The sequence below is a fragment of the Corapipo altera genome, unplaced genomic scaffold (genome assembly GCF_003945725.1).
Source record: "Corapipo altera isolate COAL_440 unplaced genomic scaffold, ASM394572v1 1, whole genome shotgun sequence".
Taxonomy (NCBI): domain Eukaryota; kingdom Metazoa; phylum Chordata; class Aves; order Passeriformes; family Pipridae; genus Corapipo; species Corapipo altera.
In genome coordinates this window covers 39,231,589-39,251,770 of record NW_020884873.1, presented here as the reverse complement: position 1 = coordinate 39,251,770, position 20,182 = coordinate 39,231,589, and the positions used below count along the sequence as shown (strand labels likewise).

Here is a 20,182-nt window from a genome sequence, read left to right as displayed (position 1 = left end):
TGCTGTGCATTGGAGATGACCTATTTTTTATATTTCTAATTAATATAATTAGATGGCTGTATTTAAGTAATGTCTCGTTTAATAGAGCTAAAATATTTGCATAATCAGTGCAGATTCATTTTGATGTCTCATGATCTATTTATACCAGTGTTAAGACATTCCTACTTGTAAGTGTTTCTTTTCCTGCCATATACTGGTTTTATATAGAATTTGATGCCACATCTATGTCCTAGGAATCAGTAAGTCTGTTCAAGTTCCTTATGTACATATTGCCGTCCTATTTCTTCATAAGCAAATAAACAACGGTTGTCCATTTCACTCAGAGAAAGGGCTTTATTGGAAGTTTTTTGATGCTATGCTAAATACATTGTTGCCATCACAACATGTTCTTGGTTCAACTGTTACTATTATTTGTGTCTTTGCTAGCCACTTCTGCTCATTCCAGGCATTTAGGTCTCTGCATAGTTATATAGCAGTAGTCTCACCAACTCCAGAATGTTATAACAAAGTAATTTAAATATGAAAATATGCTTGAACATTATGTAATTATTATCAGGCAACAAAATAGGTAATGGATATGCCAGTTTGAAAGTGAGCACTTTCTAAAATAATTTTGTTGGTTTGTTTTGTTCCATTTCTGTTCACAGTTTATCGTGTTGCAGAAAAGCTTTGAAAACATGGTGCTGAATAACAGTGCCAAGCAAATATGTACAAGCTGAAAGCAAAGCCAGGAACAGCTAGCGGTACAAAAGCATATCTGTAAAATTTTATGCAAATACACATCCAAAGCCTAAAGCAGCAGTAAACAAGGATCAAGACTATAATATAATCCAAAACAAGCTGAATGGAAACCTTCCCAAAAGGATCTTTCTGCATAAAAAATACTGAGCCAATAGACAAGGAATCCTGTACTTACCTAGTCATGTTGACTCAGGCCCTTGAATAGTTAAGGAAAAAGTGAATTTAAACACACTCTCTTCTGCTTCTTGATAATGGAAAGTTTCAATGTCCAGCATGAAATTATATACATAATCTATGTCTTACAGAAAAATTTTGTGTCACAGTCTTCAGCCTAAATCAAAGCTTTTAAACACTGCAAAAATGGAGTGGACAAAGAGGAAAGTACTGGAATACGGAATATGTTCTTAATAGAAATGAAACTGCAACGTTTCAAATGTGAGGCTTTTGCCACATTTTTTTCTTTGACAAGCATTCCTACAGAGCATTTTCCCAGTGTGCAGATTTATCTTTTTGGGCATTCCCAGTCCAGAGTACTATATTGACTCCTGCATTAGTGGTTCAACAGTCAAAGTTTTTCTGCCTGAAGCAGATAATTTGCTTAGCGTAAGCAGGAAATGTACCATTTTAAAAGTTGCAGAGAGATCTAGAAACCCTTTCCTACTGGATATGCAATAAGTTAATACAGAAATCTGCATAAATAAGTTTTCATCTTTACTCTTTCCCATCTATCTTGCATATTTTTATGCAAGTTGTTTTGCTTGATGCTATTTCTTACTGCATTTGAATGTGAATTGTGCTTTTGCATTTTTGTTGCAGTATGTATTGTACAACCTTTAATGCCTTATTATGAAAGCGTATGTGCAAAACCCAAAATAATTTTAACACTAATGTGATAACAAAGTTTTATCTTATTTTGATTTATAGTTCAGAGGAAGATAGCATTTGTGATTTTGTTTTTTAAAATTGCCACATATATTTTATATATATTTATATGTGGTATATAAAGTATAAATATACATGTATGTAAGGGATATATTTATATAACCTGTAGAGATTTTCATGCAAAAATAGTTTAAAGTATTGTGCATTTAAAAAATGAGTTTCTAAAATATCAGAAAATATATTCTTAAACAAGGGCTGAGAAGCCTCCTGATCATATCTCCACAATTGGTCTTCTGTATGGAATGGATAGGAGATACTATATCCAGACATCAGAAATACTTTGAGTTTTCGTAGAGTCCTTGGAAAACCCTTAGGAATGTGGGCCCATTGAAAGCTGCTTTTCCAAACTAGCTGTCTCAGCCTCTCTCTTAACTAGGAAATAACACTGAGACATGGGCTTGAACTCTGTCTATTGGGCAACTCTTCGTAGAGTTTCATACTCGGGGTTTAGGACTGGAAAGTGAAGAATGAGCACAGCAGGTTTGAATGGATGTCCATCTTCCTCCACTTCATATGTTCTTCTCTCTGTAGCATCCCAAACACCTCTCACCCTTCTCACTTCCTCCAGACAGCAAATCCTAAGTCCAGTTGCCTGCGGCATGTCTCTGAACAGCAGAGTAGAAAATAAACTTCACCAAAAAAATCCTCCTACAGTATTTGAGACCAGTAGGAGAGATCCAACCCCAAGACCACACAGATATTGTTAGTAACTATAGTGTTTCCTGTGCAGTTTCCTTATCATTTACATTATCTTCCATCTAGACTCAGCATTTGGAGAGAAACAGTGCCAAGGAAAGGTTTCCCAATTGCATCATGTTGAGCCCTCACTAAGTCTAAATCATGGCAATCACGATAAATTGTAGGAAGAGTAGGATGAGTTTTGAGGAAAGGCAGAAAACATGATGTTTAATAAGGTTTTAAAGGATGCTTCATTTTTAATTTTTATTTGAAATTGAATGTTATGGCCTTGAATGACCCATCTGTTTCCCCATTTCACACTGATGGAAATGCCTTAGCTAATGAGTATTGGCTTTTTATTCATTTTGAGAATGCAATTGACATGTTTATGTGAATTATAATTTGCTATTTCATTTCAGTAGTTTAATTCATGTAAAATGGCTCAGAATAGTTTTGAGGTTTGTGGAAAGCAATGTAGTGTGTGTGTGCAGATTTCACAAAGTAGTTGCTAAGCTTAAATGTTGGCAGAATTCTTATATACTCAAAAGTAAGTTCTTTGTACTTGGAAACATTTTGAGTAATAAAAATACAAAATATTCACTGTCTTTCTTAATACTATTTTTTTTTCACAGTGAATGCTATTCCCTAATGAACATTGTATACTGGCTTTTATTTATCTGAATTAGCATAGCATTTAAATGCAGCAAAACATCTTAATTTTTCTTCTTTTATCCTCTAGCAATGGCGAGCCGGCAGGTAGACATCGCTACTCAAGGATGGTTCATTGGTCTTATGTGTGCTGTTGCTCTTCTGATCTTGATTTTACTGATTGTTTGCTTCATAAGGAGGAATAAGGGTGGCAAATATCCAGGTATGCTATTTAACAGTGACAGTAAAATTCATCTGTTGGTAACCCATTTAGACAGATTTCAGGTTTACTGAAAAATTACGTTTGCTGCGGGGTTACATTTACATTGTGTATATGGCAAATCAGTCATCATGTGGTGGGCTTGGCAGGAGCAATCTGCATAATGACAGAAAACCTCAATCTGTTTAAGCATAAGAGAAGTACCTCCTTCATTCCTGGAGAGTCGTATTACTGTATGACCTCTCTAGAGAGGTTTGAAATACCACCACTCCTGCATATTCCACTTTCAGAAGTACAGTGCAGATGGGTTCAATCCACTAAAATGAGCTGAGCTGCAATTTATTTATTTGGTCAGAAAGTGTGGAAACATACACCTGATCACAGCCACTGCATTACTTTAAAGTATGGGGAATGTATTTCATAGGACAAATCTCTTCATACGTTATTTTGTCTCAAATACAAAATAGCTTCAGTTCCTTCCCAGAATCCGTATTGTCTTCAGCCTCTGCATTTCTGCAGCTAAGTCTTAAGTTACCATCCTTCAGTAGGGCTGTTTTTTATTCTGTAATTTTTTTCTTTATAAGAAAGGGAGGGGTTTTTTTTAGTATTAGGTCTATGAATGGCCAAGTATATTTTATAATGTTTAATTAAAAATTGGAAGTATATAATGTATGTCTCCTATCAAAACTCTCATTCCTCCTGGTGTACATATTATAGAAGCCGTATATGTGTATGTATGTATTTGTACATATATGTATCATACATATCTTTCTCCAGTCTGACATTTCTGTTTATATAGTAGGTCCATAGACTAAAGCTCTCTTGAAAAGGATAGTGGGAACCAGTTTGCATAGTGTTATCAGAGAGGATCTCAGAGCAGCTGTTGAGGGATGAGTGTCTATGAACGAACTTCAGGTGAGCATCTAGGGACAAAGTTAAACGCAGAAGATTTATTCGAGAAGGAAAAAGAGTTTTGCTCAAGGAGATTTTAACTGCTGGGAAAACTAGGCCTGGGAAGAACCCAGTGTGGGGAAAAAACTCCTTCCCATGAAACTCTTTCCCTATTTTTCTGACTGTCTGTTTTGAGAAGTTAACTCTCTGGTTGCAAGAAGAGGCAAAAGTTCTCACAGACATGCTTGAAGCCCCTGCTGGGAGAGAGGGAGATCATAAAGCACAAGGGGGAACACAGCCTTGAAGTTACGAGCATGCAAAAGCTGTTTATATAAAAGCACTGGAATGGATTTTCTGGGCTGCTCTTTTGCCCATTGCTTGATTTAGCAGTGTATTTAGGATTTACACCTTCGAAATAAACTTTTCCTTAATACCCTAGCTGTGATTTGGTCATCTGGGTTTACCTGTGTTTGTATTAATTCTTAAAGCATCAAATGAGAATTTGATTTTTCATTTTCCTCTCCTAGCTCCAGTACAAAGTACAGTTGCTAAGTTTCATGTAAAATCTTGGCTTCCTGAAAAAATTCTGTTCTGTATTACAGACTCCAAAGGTTTGGAAATTATATAAATATTCAGACTCTAGAATGCTTATCTGTCGTCACCTCAAACTTCTTGAAGCTGATACTTTTAATTTGGGCATGAAAAAGCAGGATGAACTTACAAAAGTACAAAAAAAAAAAATCCGTGCTTTGTTTTAATTTCTCCTGCTTGTTTTGACCAGTGCACTTCTGAAAACCAGTGTCAGTGAACACTAAGAACTTTTCCTCTTCATAGGGGAATCTTTTATACTGAACATAGCATAGCAGATTATTTTTATAAGAAAATCACCTCATTAAATAGAAGAATCCTACTCTGCCCAATCTAACTGTTAAATTGTTTTATATAGAGAGAAAAGATTTGTAGTAACAGCAAGAATTAAGCAAGAGAAGCTTCTGTTCCAACTGCCTATGCCCATGAAGAAAAGACAGATTATTAAGGAACAGTGTTATGTAAAGTTATATGACAGGTTGAAGACATCATCTTAGGTTTTTTTATTTATATTTGGATTATTTAAAAAGAAAATGAGATTATTGAGGATATAGGAAAAGTGACTCTCAGTGGAGAGAACTGAGAAAAGAAAATGAAAATTCAAAGATTGAAACAAGGGAAGTAATGGAACTAAAAAGAGTAGGGAGGACTCGGAATGAGCTACCATCAAGAATAGGGCAAAACAGAGTTTTTGAGTAAAAATGTAGAAGGCAGTTGGATGCTAAGGCTGGTATTACTTTGTGGATCCCTGATATGCCATTCTTTTCTCAGCTTCTGCAGAATTATTAGCTGTAAGGTATTAATTTTTTAATGTGCAGCTACATATGCGTATACACACACACATATAAAGGTAGACCTTGGATGTTTATAAGATTTCCAGATTCAGTAGGTACTGGTGTTTACAGCAGTGACGTTATAGCTAATTTTATTTCTTGTCTCATTGCAAATGTACTGTAGTCACAGGTAGTGACAAATGGGAAGCACAGAGTTATGAAAATCTATGAAAATCAAAGTTATGAACTCTTTTTCATCATAATTTTAGCATGTCATCTTGATATTTCGTATGGTTTGTAGAAAGCAATCAATTACTTCAGTATGAAATTACAGCAGCCAGATACATCCCCAGGTGTTATGCCTCATTGCAATTATATACTTAGTAAATACTATCAGGAGTGATTCATATCCTCTTAACAGCATATAAATTAATGATGTAAAAATTAAGTGTGGAAATTACCAGATTAAAAGATAATATATTGTATATTGGATTATATAACTGTATCTGCTAAACAAGGGAAAGATTTGAGTAGTTGCCAGAGAAACAGAAATGAAAAGGCAAAGGGAAGAACCATAAAGATAATGCTTCAAGTCAGTATATTATTTTACTCCATGAACAGTCATTATTTAGATGAATATGTGACATCTGTAAACATCTGACCCCTCAGGTGCTAGCAGGTTTCTGTGTCAAAGTTTCTGTGCTACATGTATTTTTGTACAGGGACAAGTTATATACCTAGATTTATTCTCACCAGGGAACAATGATTAAACATAAACCAAGGATTTGCAAGAGATACAATAGTGTTAAATTTAGGTTCCAGTGTGGGTGATTTTGCTTTGCTTTTGATGGTGTTATAGAACAGAAGAAATTAACAGACCATACCTGTTTTTGCCAATATTAATAACTCTCAAAATACTGTTTAAAATTCCCTGGAGTCTTATTGTGTGAAATGAAAGTAGAAAATGTACAAACTGACAGTGAACCCAAGTGAATCTGATTCAATTTTATCAATCAGTATGAGATGAATATCAAGAGGAAACACACATCATGGTTAAATAAAACTAAGTTATTCAGATATCAGTAAACAATAGCTCTAATAATAATATAAGTAAATAAATTATTATAGTAGGATTTTTAACAAAACTTTAGTTCTAGAAATGAAAGGAAGAAAATGTTCTACTAATGCAAAATGACACACAGTATTTTATACTTGAATGAAAATAAAATTGTATAACTAATTAACAGATCTTTTTCTTCAAGAGAAAAAATGTAACACCCTAAGGTCCTATTTAAAAAAATTATTCAAACCACATTCCTGTCAAATGTGATCAGTTTGAGAAATTAAGGACTTAGGCTTTTTCATCTTGCAGTTCCATGATAAATATTACCATTTCAAATATTTTAGTGAAGGAAAAGGAGGATGCACATGCTGATCCAGAAATACAACCTATGAAAGAAGATGATGGAACATTTGGTGAATACAGGTGAGCAACTGATGTGATTTGTCGTGTTCACTGTTATGTCACATATGTCCTGTATATAGTATCACACTTATTAATTCAAAACTAACTTTTCTGTGTCAAAGATTCTGTATCCAGTTTTATATAGAGCTATAGATAGCATATCAACCACAGAATTAGAAAAAAATTATCCAGGCTTAGTATAAGCCATCTGCTAGTACAGGGTGAAATCCAGTTACAAACACAGTTGTCTTAAAGTGTGGAATCTTTATTTACAAAGCCAGCTTTCAGATAGTTCAAATAGATACAGTGTCCTTTCTGTTAGGGCACATTTAGCATTATGGTTTTTTGAAAATAAATTTCCAGTTGAAGCCTGGTAAAGACAATCTGCTGTTAAGTTGACTTGAAAACAAACGCATTTAAAATGGATGCCAGTACTAACATCTAATCCAATAACAATAAAGTGATGTTATACACAGAGGTGAAGGCATGTCGTACAAGAAAAAACAAATCTCCCTTTCAGTTTTTCACTACAAGATACATAGCAAGCAGCTTCAAAGCATGCAACACAGCTCGTATTCCTGATTCTCTTCCTTTATTGTAAATGCAATCTGGCCAAATCTCCTGGCATCACCAAAAGCATGCCTTGGCAAATCTGTTCATGTAACGATTATGAGTATAGCTTATTTAATAAGCAACATTTTATTTGTTGTTTTTTTATTAGTGCAGAAAATAATGTTATTATTTTCTAAATAGGTCAATATCATTATCTTCTACATGGGTGATATAATAGATTTTGTAGTGCATTTCTGTGTCATAAGCATTATAGAAGCCCTTTATAAGATTTGACATTTACAAGTGTACATTGAAAAAAAAAAAGGGTTTTTTTCAAGAAGGATCTATACTGTTGCCATAGCTTCTTCATAGAAGGGAAATGTACATCTTGATCTAACGGGAATAGATGTACAGTTCTGAATGCCAAAGAGCAGTTTCTGTTTATTTTCCCTTGACTGAAAAAATACAATACTCTGTTCTTACATTAATGAGTTCAGAATAGTGTTTTATTACAGTACATTGGTACATAAGAATTAATTAAATTCAACTGATAAAAAGAGAAGTGTGAAGCAATGTTTGGAAGCAGAGGTAAATAAGTACTGTCTAAGTTTTCCTGGGCATTCCAGTTTTCATTCTCCTTTATTGCTCCACTGGTTTTTGATACTTGGAACTTCTAGCAGCAGAAATTGACCTTTGTACAGAATTGTACAAATTATATGACCTCAATACATCTTTTCTCAGGCCTGGAATAAGTATGGAAGTCTTTGTGGGACCTGTAGCAAGATTTGAATTTATGCCTCCATATTTGAGTGGCTTGAGTTAATCTATAGAATCATCTAGAGCTTTATAAATTATTTTATAATGCATTTATCCACCTCATGTCTGGTGAATATGGGTAGTTGCATGCCAAGCTTTCAGACTTGTTAACATAAAAGAGCTCGTCCTATGTACCATGCTAAAACTCCTTCTAAAATGTATTCATGTGTAATTAGTCTATATTGGGCTTTCCTCTTTTTTCCTTAGAGACAGGGCAGCGGCAGCAACCAGTCAGATTATAGAAGATATCTTGCCACCCTCTCTGCAGCCCAGCATCACTGCAGTCACTCAGTTCCCAATTTGTCTGCCTCATATGATGCAGTGCTTCTTTAAGGACAAAGGATATAGGGTTTCCCTTGAAAAAAAATGTAGTTTTTGAAAGATCTAGGAATTCGAGTATTTTGAACTTTTTTCATCACTTCAGGTCCATGTCTGCTTGGACAGGAAAGAAACTGGACAAGGAAAAGAAAAGAAAAGGTAGCTGTACCAATTCTCCTGAAGCAGACCCTGTCTGTACCAAAGCAAAGTCTGTGAGATCTGACAGATCCAACTTCTTCAGAAGGTCAGGGGATCAATACTCCAACACCAGATCAGAGACCTCCTACACTAGGAGGAGGGCTAGGCAGCCTTCAGAGCTGACAAGGGTTAGTTGTATCTCTGCTTCCCTCTGCCAAGAGGAAAAGAGGTCAGACGAATGGAAGTACAGGCGTGGCTCTAGACATCATGCTTCTGAGCAAATGATAATGGGGTCGGAGAAGGGCTCAGATTCTCAGGCAGGACAGCCATCCCCTTTCCAGCAACCCCTCAACTGCAACTCAGTTGGTGGCTCACTGGCAAGGCAGCATTCTTCTCTCCAGCACTGGTGCAGCCAGACCCCAGACTGCAGCTCAGATTCAGAAGACACTGAGAGCTTCTGCCCCAAGAAGGTAAGACCTTCTACTGCTCCTCACTTCTCTGAATCTGAAAAGAATTCACTATTGAAATCTGTAATTGTGCCTGAGCTAGCTACTGTCTTAAAGGATGCTTTGACAGCAGCCAGACAAAGTATAACATCTGTGGCACAGGTTAGGTCCCATTCAGTAAAGCATCCCAGGGTACCAATTACAGAAGTTCCAGTGGCTCCTTTAGAAGCATCTGGGAGCAGTTCCCAGACTTTTGAGTCTGACCATATGGACAGCTTAAAAGATCAAACAGCTTTTGGGAAGGAGAAACCTGAGCTTGACGAGGCCTCCTTGGAGGTTGAGTCAGCCCGTGAAGATGGGGAAGTGGCATCTGAGTCCCCTACAGAAGATAAAGAAGGACCAGATCCTCTGCGTAAATTTGACATGGAGAATCAGAATTATCTGTTCAAACACATAAAGAGGGTGTTAATGCTAAAATCTTCCAAATCTGAGAGTGCTTCAGAAGAACTTCTTATCCCCTCTGAAGAAGGCAAGGTAGATAATGCACTTCCTATCCATTCAGCTGTGGAAGATCTTGTCTGCAGGATTTGGGGTAATCCTGAGGCCAAGCATGAAGCCCCAGCAGTACTACGTAAACTTTATCCTTTTCCAGGGGATAAAGCTGCTTTGTGGGGGACCTTGCCTGAGGTAGACAGAGCATTGGTTACTGGTGATTCTGTACTGTCAGTGCCTGATAATAGAGATGCGCTCCCTAAAGATCCTACTGACAAAAAGATTGAGGAAGCAATTAAAAGATCTTTCAAGCTAGTTGCAGCTCAGCTTGGAGTATCTATCTACTGCACTTATGCTTCTAAGGCTTTACTTATATGGTTGGAGGAAGAACGAACCAGATTCAAAAAGAAACGGTTCCCGTCTGCTACCATGCAGAGGAGACGCAGGCTATGTAAAATTGCAGCTAATTTTATCCATGATGCAGCTGAGGATTCTCTTAGACTCACTGTTAAAAATATGGCATGCCTCACTGTAGCCTGGAGAACTATATGGCTGCGTCCTTGGACCTCATTGCTAGATCTAAAATGTAAACTGCTGTCTTTACCATACACAGGGGGCAAGCTATTTGGTGAATCCTTAGTCCAGATCATGAAGGATTTCTCAGAACACAAATACTCCTTACATAAGATGAAAAAAAAGAGCTCTGTTGGAAGCTGCTCCTTTTCTTATCCTCACAAGTGTCTGAACTCCTTGCGTTCTCCTCCGAAGTTCAAAGGAGGGAAGGGAAAGTACAAGGTCTCACAGTCATTCCATGCCAAGTACAAAAAGACATCTCACTCTGAGAGAGACACCAGACCATCGAGAGGAACTTTCTAAGAGCATAGACTTGCTTCCTACTTTCTCAGGAACTGAGAAGAGTGAAAGATGGAAATGTTTCAATATTTCTGGACAAGTAAGCCCAGTCCTCAGAAAATTAGTTGTTTCAAAATAAAATTAAAACTATTAAGTTGCTTAGATCTTAATGAGTAATTAATACATACTAGAGAAATGACAGCTCTTAATTTTAGGGGAGGTTTTTTCAGATTCCATGTCTAAGCTTCTCAGTGGTCTTCGGATGGCTTGGATTTGTTTGAAGTTTTGCACTCCTCAACTTCATCTAAGAGCATACCTTCCGCAGGACCAGCCAACATCAGATTTTTCTACCATATCAAACTAAATAAGGAAATAATGGTTTAGGAAATGCAGATGTTTCAAGAACCATGGAATGACTGTGTGCACTATGTTCCTGTGACTGGATTCCTTCACTTTCACATAGTAAGGGAAAACAGTGCCTCTGTAGCAAACTGCAATGAGATAGTAAATTGTGGACAGTCAATGCTTACACCAAGCAACTGCAAGAAACAGAATAAGTAAGACAGATGTATATTTATTTAAATTAAAATAAAAGATTATATAGAGGTCCTGTTCAGGTGTATACATCAGCCTAATTTCCCTCCTGGTCCCTAAATTGAGAGAAATTAAGAAGTTATAACAGCTACAGACCTATGGGTTTATAGATAGGGAGAGACTGGAAGCTTGCGTTTTTTAGTTAACTACAAAGGCAGGACAAAATTGCAGCAGTCTGCAGAATGTTCTTAGGAAGACGAAACAGGACAAGGCAACTCTAATAGTAGGATTACTAGTGTGGTAACAAAGGATGTTTGCACATTTTGTTGAATTATTTTGCCTCTTTTCTAAAACATTTTGACACACACAGTATCTTTCCTAGAAATTCTTGGAAATGCTACAAGAGACTTTCTGGCAGAGAGTTTTGAGATTGCTAGATAATGTATTACTCTTCCTTCTTGTTCTGAGTTGATTAACAATGAGAATATGGTTTGTAACTACAACTATTTTTTTCTCTTGTACTTAAGTTTTAGTGCAGCTTGGGTGTGTTTCCAAAGGGACCTAGCCATGATTTGTGCCTCAGCACTGTAATTCTAAGCTTGGTCCTTTCTAGCACAAGAGATTATCTCAGTGGACTGCCTGAAAAACTTAATAGTCCAGTTGGATTTGGCACTAGTCTTACTGTGTTCTAAATTACACACATGTGCTTTCTTTGACAGTTCTTATTTTAATTATTGAGTATCTGTGTGATTGCTTTTTAAATCAGTACTTGATTTCCCTTCGTATAATTTTCTACCAAAAATAGAAAGAGTGGAAAGTTGGTTAAATTTCTCTCAAGCAGATTTTTCTTTAACATTTTCACAAGGAGCAAGTCAGGTTCTTTGACTAACAACATTTTTTTCAACACATTACCATTTAAACTAGAGCTAAACCTCCCAGTTTTTCCAGCTTCTACCAGGATTGAAGAGTGAGTATTACAGAGATGTTAAAGAAGAACTACTCAGAAGACTAATATAAGTCTTAGCTAAATAAGAAATAGTAAAATGGCTTGATATCTGGATTGATACATGTGCATAAGTGTATAGGGCAAGCATTTGTCACCTGCACAGTCCTAACAAGTTAGAAGTGTGAGCAGAAACCTGTTAAGTGTTAGGGCAGAGATTGCCCTGGAGTGTGCAGGGAAGCCCTAGTGAAAGGTTCTTCTGTGGCTTTACATGACTGCTTATACTGCAACATTTCTCGGCTATTGACCTGAGGGCACAGAAAAAGGAATTTACTGCCAACAGTTTTCATCTGCATCCTCTTTCTGTGTCCCATAGCTCAGGATGTTTTATCCATTTTGTTTGGTTTATGTTGCCTTTGATATGACAGTTATGTTATAAGGAAAAGCAGTATATTGCTAACTGTATATTGAGTCTTTTTGCATGTCCATGAATGTGGCAAAGTTTAGTGGGAACTAGTTGCCTGCTGGACTGCAGAGGCATCGTAAAACTGTCTTCCCCATTCTGACTGGTTGCTGCATGCACCCATATCTAAGGAAGAAAAATTGAAAAGTTGAAAGAAGAAAGGAGATTTCAAGGTACATATTTCTCTCAATAACTGATGAGCTTGTGAAATGGAAGTACTTTTTAAAACAAATAAATTTGCACTTTGCACTTACATTGTTACCTTTGTACTTCTTATCTCTCTTAACAATTAGCTGCAAGTTTGATATTGTTCATTACACTAAAAAGAAAAAGAAACATGTATTCATATATTAGCAATGATTCATGAATAATATTTAAGTCATGCTTTTAGAGTATGCTTTAATATTAAATACTGTTCTTACTAAAAGGGCAAGAAGTGTATGTGGTACATGTCAGTACTTATCAAAATGATTGGTACATGAGTCTTCACTGAGAAACTTTCATCCTTAAAAAGCTACTAGTATGGAATTTGTTTATACAACAAAAAGTAGTAAAAGTATCACTACACTTAACTTCCATGACTGCCTGATCTAAATATGGAATTCATACCCATTCTCACATCTTGTTCGTTTGGTTCCCTTCCAGTCTTGTTTTCTCACTACTAATTGTATGCATTGCATACGTGACACTTTTCAAAAACTTCTTCAGTTTCTCACTGTAATTTTAGTCAACCCAATTTGCACTTTATTTTTTATATCACAATATTACATTAGGTAAGTATAAAAATCAGCAAGAAAAACTACAAACAGAAACTAAAAGAAATTATTTTTTATCCTGATTGCATTTTGGAATAGTTTTATGAACAACTGTAAGCAAGATTGGCAAATCTTGAAGGTACCATATCAAAATGTATTGCTCTAACATGTTTTTGCAATATAATGTTATATATTCTACAGCCTAAAGTGTTCTATAGCTGTGTGGGCACCCATATTCGTAATGCAATTCAGCAGCTTTTGCAGTTTGTTTCTTGGCAGCAAACAGGTAATACATTCATTTCCCCAGAACACCAGAGTGCCTTCTCTGTTTTGCACCCCCAGGGTAACAAAAGTACTGTCCAAAACATTGATGTCTTCACTTTTTTCTCCCTCTCCTGTTTGTTAGGATTTTTTCCTCTTTCTTCCTCAATTTCTTTTTTTTCCACCCAAAACATTGTATTCATCTAATACAGGAGTCATAATCCAGTTTGATAAAGAATAAATGGTACCATGGCATATGTTTCCTTTTCCTGAACACGGAGCGGAAAGCACCCTGGGTAATTCCACTTGGTTTTTTGCCAGAGTCTTGGCAAAACCTCTCTCTGGACTTGTGTAGTGCAAGAAGGGAAAGGAATCCCCAGGTTCACATTTGATTTTTGCATCTGCTGTGACTGTGCTCTCTGAGCAGTGCCCACCTCTGTGCAGATACACTCCTGGGTAAATCTGCAGGTTTGTTTGTTTTTAATTATAGAGACAGTAGATTCCACATCCTTATTAAAATATAGAAAAATCACAGACACAATGCAAACAACTGTGTATTTCTTTATTATATGCCTTATTATTTAACTTTGTTTGCAAAAATATAAACAAGAAAACCATAAGAGCAACACAAAGCAGAAGTTCCCATACTCAAATTTATCTAAATTATAAAGGAAAATCAAGCTTTTTATTGGATTAAACACAAAAATGTGGGTACTTTTAATACAGTGTATATAACAATGGTGTATTATTTATTTAATGTCTATTTCAGCCTAGTGAATTACACTGGCTGGGGTCACATTGGATAGGGTCATACTTTAGAATATTTGTACAGAAATTCATAATGAAGTGGAATATGGTACAAATGCAGTTTTAATTTATTTTCATTCCTGTGTATTATGATGTAATAATTATGAAGTTCTTGACCTAAAATTAGACAACAAATCATACATCAATGTCTTTTCTTTAATAGTCTTACCCAGAAAGCAGATTTGCTTTGAGAGGAGGACTGGTTACTATTTCAAAGTGAGGGTCTGGTCTTCATTTGACTTGTATAGCCTGTTTTAATAACTCCTAATACCCTCTGATGAGGGCAATGGGGAAACAATTTTTTGTATGAGTATTAAATATTCAACTCCATTTTCAGCCTTTTAAATATAGCGTCCGTCCTAAATGAACTCTCTTCAGTAATGTCTCTGTAATCTGTGTTTACAGTGTTATAAACATTTTCACTTTGCTGCTGGATTCTTGATATTTTGGAGTACAGTTGTTTAGATGTTGCTGGCCTGTATGTTTGCAGCACCAGCGAGCACAGAAGATCAATCACACAATATTTTTCCTTGTAGCTTGTACACACCAGTAACTAAAAAGTCAAGCCTGATACTGTCAAGTTCAGACATCTTGCCTTTGTGTGTGCTTTGAGCATGAAGGTTTCATTACATGTATATAAAAGAGATATTTCTACCACTTCTTTTCTGATGTATACACAGAATGATAAAATCTCTGGTATGCTTTTTCTGTAAGTATATACATATTAGAGACATCCTTCTTTTAGAATGTGATCTTCCAAAGCCAAAAAAAGGTGATGAGATAAGGAGAAGCAGCTTGATGGAAAATAGGTGTAATGGTTTCCTAACAATAGTTTCTCAACAAGGCTTTTGTTAGGCAACAATATGATCTGTGTGACCTTGTACATGCTATGTAATATATATATTACATCCATATAAATGTATATGGTTTCTGCAGATGTATATATATGTGTGTGTATATATATATATGGTTTCTCTGGGTGTTCAAAGATATTAATTAGGAAAAAAAGAAAATGGCTTATTTGAAGAACTAAGGTATTGATTTTTAGGAATTAGAGGGTTAAAAGAATTTGTTGAGTATATATGCATCTAATATTCTGGAAATTGTAAAATTTAATTTCATTTCTTTGATATTTTATACATTTTTCTTTATATTTCCAGAAGTTCTGAGTCTAAATAAAAACCCCAAACGACTTACTTTTTTTTTGTACACTATATGCAAATAAAGTCACATATTCTGTTTAAGACAAGGTAAATAATGGCACCCAGAAGTGCGACTGGCAGTAGTGGTTTTTAATTCAAAATGCTTTGGAGCTGCTGCTGAAATCTTCATCTTGAAACTGAAGTGCAATGTAGAGGATTCTGAAAACAGCCCAACTACATCTATTTCATGAAATACAAACCTACCACAGCTGGAAATTTATTTGAGGATGCTGATGGTGCTGCAGCTTTTCCATTGACAAGGAAAGACCACGTTACTTTGCTACAGAAATCTCTTCTCCCTACCTTTCTTTCCTTTTTCTGTTGTCCTCCAAATCACTGTCAGAATGTTATCAGTTATGGAGTAGGGTAGAGAGGTAGATCTGATAAGAACTGAAAAAGAATAAGCATGCGCTAAACTCCTCAATTCTAGCTACTGTAAGCTAAATTGTTGCTTTACCTGTAATACAGTAAATATTTTAACAATTTTAAGAGCAACTTACTATTGATAAAATACTGATCACTATCAGGATATGGACTTTGCTTTTCTTCTTAGGCTATTTTCATTTGTTTCTTCTGCACCCTTTTAATGGAATATGTAGGTCTCTTGAAAGGTAAGGTTGAAAGTTGCAAGTCTGGCCTGCATTATGTAACAAATTATTTCAAAATGCAGCACTTTTATTTTCTTTATACTAGTAAAGAAAATCAGTATACTTCATTTAACCAAATTCATTCTCCATTGATGTTCAAGGAGTCAAAGAAATTAAGAAGTTTAACAGACTAACTTCATGGCATATCATAAGCTTGCTACTTTGGAGAACAAACAAATTATTTTTTTTATAACTTTACAACCCACTTTTTAATGCTTGCAGTTCCATCTAAGTGGCTTCCAAGCCAAGGATCCAGGTCTTGTAATTGAAAAGTGATGCACGATGGGGAGACAAAAAAACCCCAACAACACAACCCCACCCTCCCTCCACTGAAGACATTCTCTGTTTAAACCATTCCTACGCCATGTTTTCATGTGAACTGCATCATATTGATTTTTCTCTACAATGTGATGTAGGTTTACTAAAGGATTATTGGGCTGCACACATGCTTTTCATAAACTCAGCATGCATGGCTGATTTTGTCTTAATAAATAATACATCCGTTAATTCTGTGTTTGTTTGTTTGTGTCTCCAGTGATGCAGAGGACCATAAACCTCTAAAAAAAGGAAGCCGGACACCTTCAGACAGAACTGTGAAAAAAGAAGACAGTGATGATAGTTTAGTTGACTATGGAGAAGGTGTAAATGGTCAGTTCAATGAGGATGGCTCCTTTATTGGACAATATAGTGGGAAAAAAGAGAAAGAACCTGCAGAAGGAAATGAAAGCTCTGAGGCTCCTTCTCCTGTAAATGCCATGAATTCATTTGTGTAACCACAGAACTCGATCCCCTTGTATCTTCAGTTTGTTTAAAGCACTTGCACATCTTCCTTCTCATACTATGAACACGCAGGTAATGGAGCTCCTCACCACCAGGTGTTAATGCTATGAGAATATGCAGGTCAATACACAGCGTAATGACACGGGAAATGGTATGTTAGTATGAATCAAAATACAAAATTCAAATTTTGTTCAAAACTTGGGTATTTTTACTTTTTTTCAAAGGAACTGACACAAACAATAATATCAACTTGTAATTTTGTTTCTTGTTGAAAATACAGTATAATGCATGGGAAAAAGAAAAGCTACACAATTCACAGGTAATCTTGTCTACACTATAAAAACATGGTTTGACAATTTGTTATGCAGTCCTCTGCTGAATCCCTGGATATGAATTCCATTCCCATTGTCAGAGTGTTATAGTAGTATTTTATAGAACTTCAATGTCTTTGTGGACATTGTTGTGAAATTGGTGACTTAATGTCTAGCTATCATATGTCTTTTTGCAAGACAGTTAGGAACAGTATGTACAGTATATAATTGCTAAATGATTTAAGTATGACACTTGCATTTGCTGATGCTTAATGAGACCCTATTATCTGCTCTTTGCTCCTATTACTTTATAGCCTTTTTAATCTATCAAGTATTACAGCAGTACAGTGTTCTATTTTTACATCAAAACACGTTGAATTGATTTTAGGGCATAAAAAATACGCATTGCAATGCATTTTGGAATTTGTACAGTCACTGAAAGTAAAACTTCGAAAATGAGAGAAAATATTCCAGAAGACACAGGGCAGAGTACATTCAGTGCCTTTTTACAACATGCATTCCGTAATGCGCTGCACTACTCAATCAGTTGGTGCAGTAAACTGTGATTAGTAGACTACTGTCATTGCCAAATAAAGGAAAAATGTAAAGAAAAATAACGTGTTATGAAATTGTTGTGCTAAAAATGGCAAGTTTAAAATATTTTAAATTACACAAAGAAGAGCATGTGTTTTTTTCCCCTTTAAAATAAAATAAATGCTTTCTACACAGTTACAGCACAACGTTTTCATGGCCTTAGAATATTTACAACAAAAACAAAAACAACCAAAAAAAACACCCCAGAACACAACCAGAGTTAAATTATTTACTAACACAGCAAGGTATAAGCTCATGTAAAATAAATTGTTAAAAACCCAAGCCAGCTGACTGCACCGGCAAGAGCACATTTCCCTCTGTGTCCCAGCCTGATCAGTGTGGCAGCTTTGCAATTATCTACACCCTGAAGCAGTGTGGGGGTTACCGCTCGGAACCATGGGATTCAATCTGACAAGTGTGACTATGGTTTATTTGTAAAGGATTACCCTTATTGGTTAAAAAATTATTTTATCGCATACTATATCAATCAAGTGTTTACCTCCAAATATAAATTTTTATAACAACCTATGGTTGAAGGAATGCTCAGTTTCATTTGCCAATAAATTGGTTTTTCATAACTTGCATCAAGTTTAATTTTAAGTAAGCTTTTTATATGTAGATATTTTGTTGAATTTGTAAATACACTTAAAGCGTAGATGCTATATGCTTCTAGGTGTTACAGACAAATAAACCAAGAAAGCTTATGTTGTACTGTGTAAGAAGTACTATAGCCAATGGTGTGCATGGTATTTTAAAGCATCTACTTTTTTTTTTTTTTTTTTGCTGTGAAAACAGAATAGTGAACTGTTCTGCTCATTTACTGCAGATTCCTAATTGAACCACTCAGAGCTTTTGCCAGTGCATTACATTAGCCCATAAGACACCTCGCAGCTTTCATGTATATATTGTAGGTAAAGCACAACTGAAGTAATCCCAAATGTAAGCCAGCTGTAATAAGCTTCTTTCACACCTTTGAGTTTTCCATTTATCAGTTTTCTTAATGGGAACAGAAATATGAAATTAGTTATATGAACATTAATTACAAAGCACAAAGAGAACATTTCTTAACAGGATTTGCCAACGTTTTTGGTAAAAGAGAAATATAATTTTGCTCTTATTTAATCGTAGATGCTGAATTATCTGTGCATGTGGGGGTAAACATACAGGCTCACTTCTGTAATAGTGCAACAGATTTTGTATTAAAAATAAATGTGATTTTAAAATTTCACTCTTTGTTCTGTTTACACTAGCAGTAAAAATCACAGCGGATTTATCCTGTAGTTAAGAATTCAAAGTGGAAAAACAGCATGAAACAAGAATGGCAGAGGGTGTTCCCTTGATGTTACAGAACTTCTTTTAATGCAACCAAATTATTTACATAAAGTTGCATACCTTTATGTGGTACCATTTGAAAAAATATAAATTTGTCTGACCATTTCCTGTTGAAATTTCCTGCTATTTACATTTTACTTCCATAGATGCTTTTGTTATTTATTTAGTCATATTTCTGCAAAGAAAAAAAATTAAACAGTCATGTTCCATACCTGAAAGAGTGAATAAGAGAAAGTAAGAATGCTGATTTGAAATTAAGAGCCCTCAGATAGAATCCCAAAAAAGGATTTTGTGTCCTAAAGGAATTGTCAGACATATAAATTTCTGGGCATCTGTTTTTAAACAGTATATGAAGTGAGGAATTTTTAAATATTTTATTTTACAGTGCACAAAATCCATTGCAATGCTCTTTTCATATCTTGTTTATTCTGTGTATGAATGGAAACAGACTGGGCAGGAGGGCAGCTGTTCTGCATAGAAGACTGCAGGAGAGCCATGGATTCCAAGAGATACAGGTGCTTCAGGAGATGAATCCAAAAGTTGATGATGCTTGAAGGAGGAATCTTATCACTGAATCAGAAGCCATTCTGTCAACCCTTCTATATGTAATTGGATATTCCAGCTCCTGTCATCCGCACAGTCTCAGATCTGACACTTCTGTCTTCAGATACTGGGCTGCCTGGTTTTTTGTACAGGTATCTGTTGATTTTTCCAGCAATGCACATTGACTGGGAAATATGAAATACAGCTGTTTATGTTTCAATTAAAGAATAATTCCTGAAAAGAAGGGTCTGAGTTCCCTAGGCTTAACTGGGAAAAAAAGATTTCATATGGTAACAATTTTTGGAGACACAAGTTATTTGTGCATGTTCCCCAAAGTGTACTACTACATATAGTTCCTACATTTTCCTTTTAGTGATACACATTTGCTTTTGGTTTTATTCTCACTGAAGTGATTGTATGAATCCAGAGGGAATTAAAGAGGATACCCCA

General features: G+C 35.6%; 1 protein-coding gene across 35 annotated transcripts in view; it reads left to right on the top strand.

Annotated features, from left to right (window-relative positions):
• Positions 1–19,976, top strand: part of NRCAM (neuronal cell adhesion molecule) — a 155,832-nt gene extending 135,856 nt beyond the window's left edge. For 20 of the 35 annotated variants that reach the window (XM_027657691.1, XM_027657781.1, XM_027657718.1 and 17 more), the window contains 3 exons: positions 3,101–3,232; positions 6,889–6,967; positions 8,739–16,072. In XM_027657691.1, the coding sequence (XP_027513492.1) occupies positions 3,101–3,232; positions 6,889–6,967; positions 8,739–10,584 (2,057 nt within the window). In that variant the 3' untranslated portion in view covers positions 10,585–16,072. The other 15 variants (XM_027657941.1, XM_027657933.1, XM_027657892.1 and 12 more) reach the window with 3 other exon arrangements.
• The last annotated feature ends 206 nt before the right edge of the window (positions 19,977–20,182 follow it).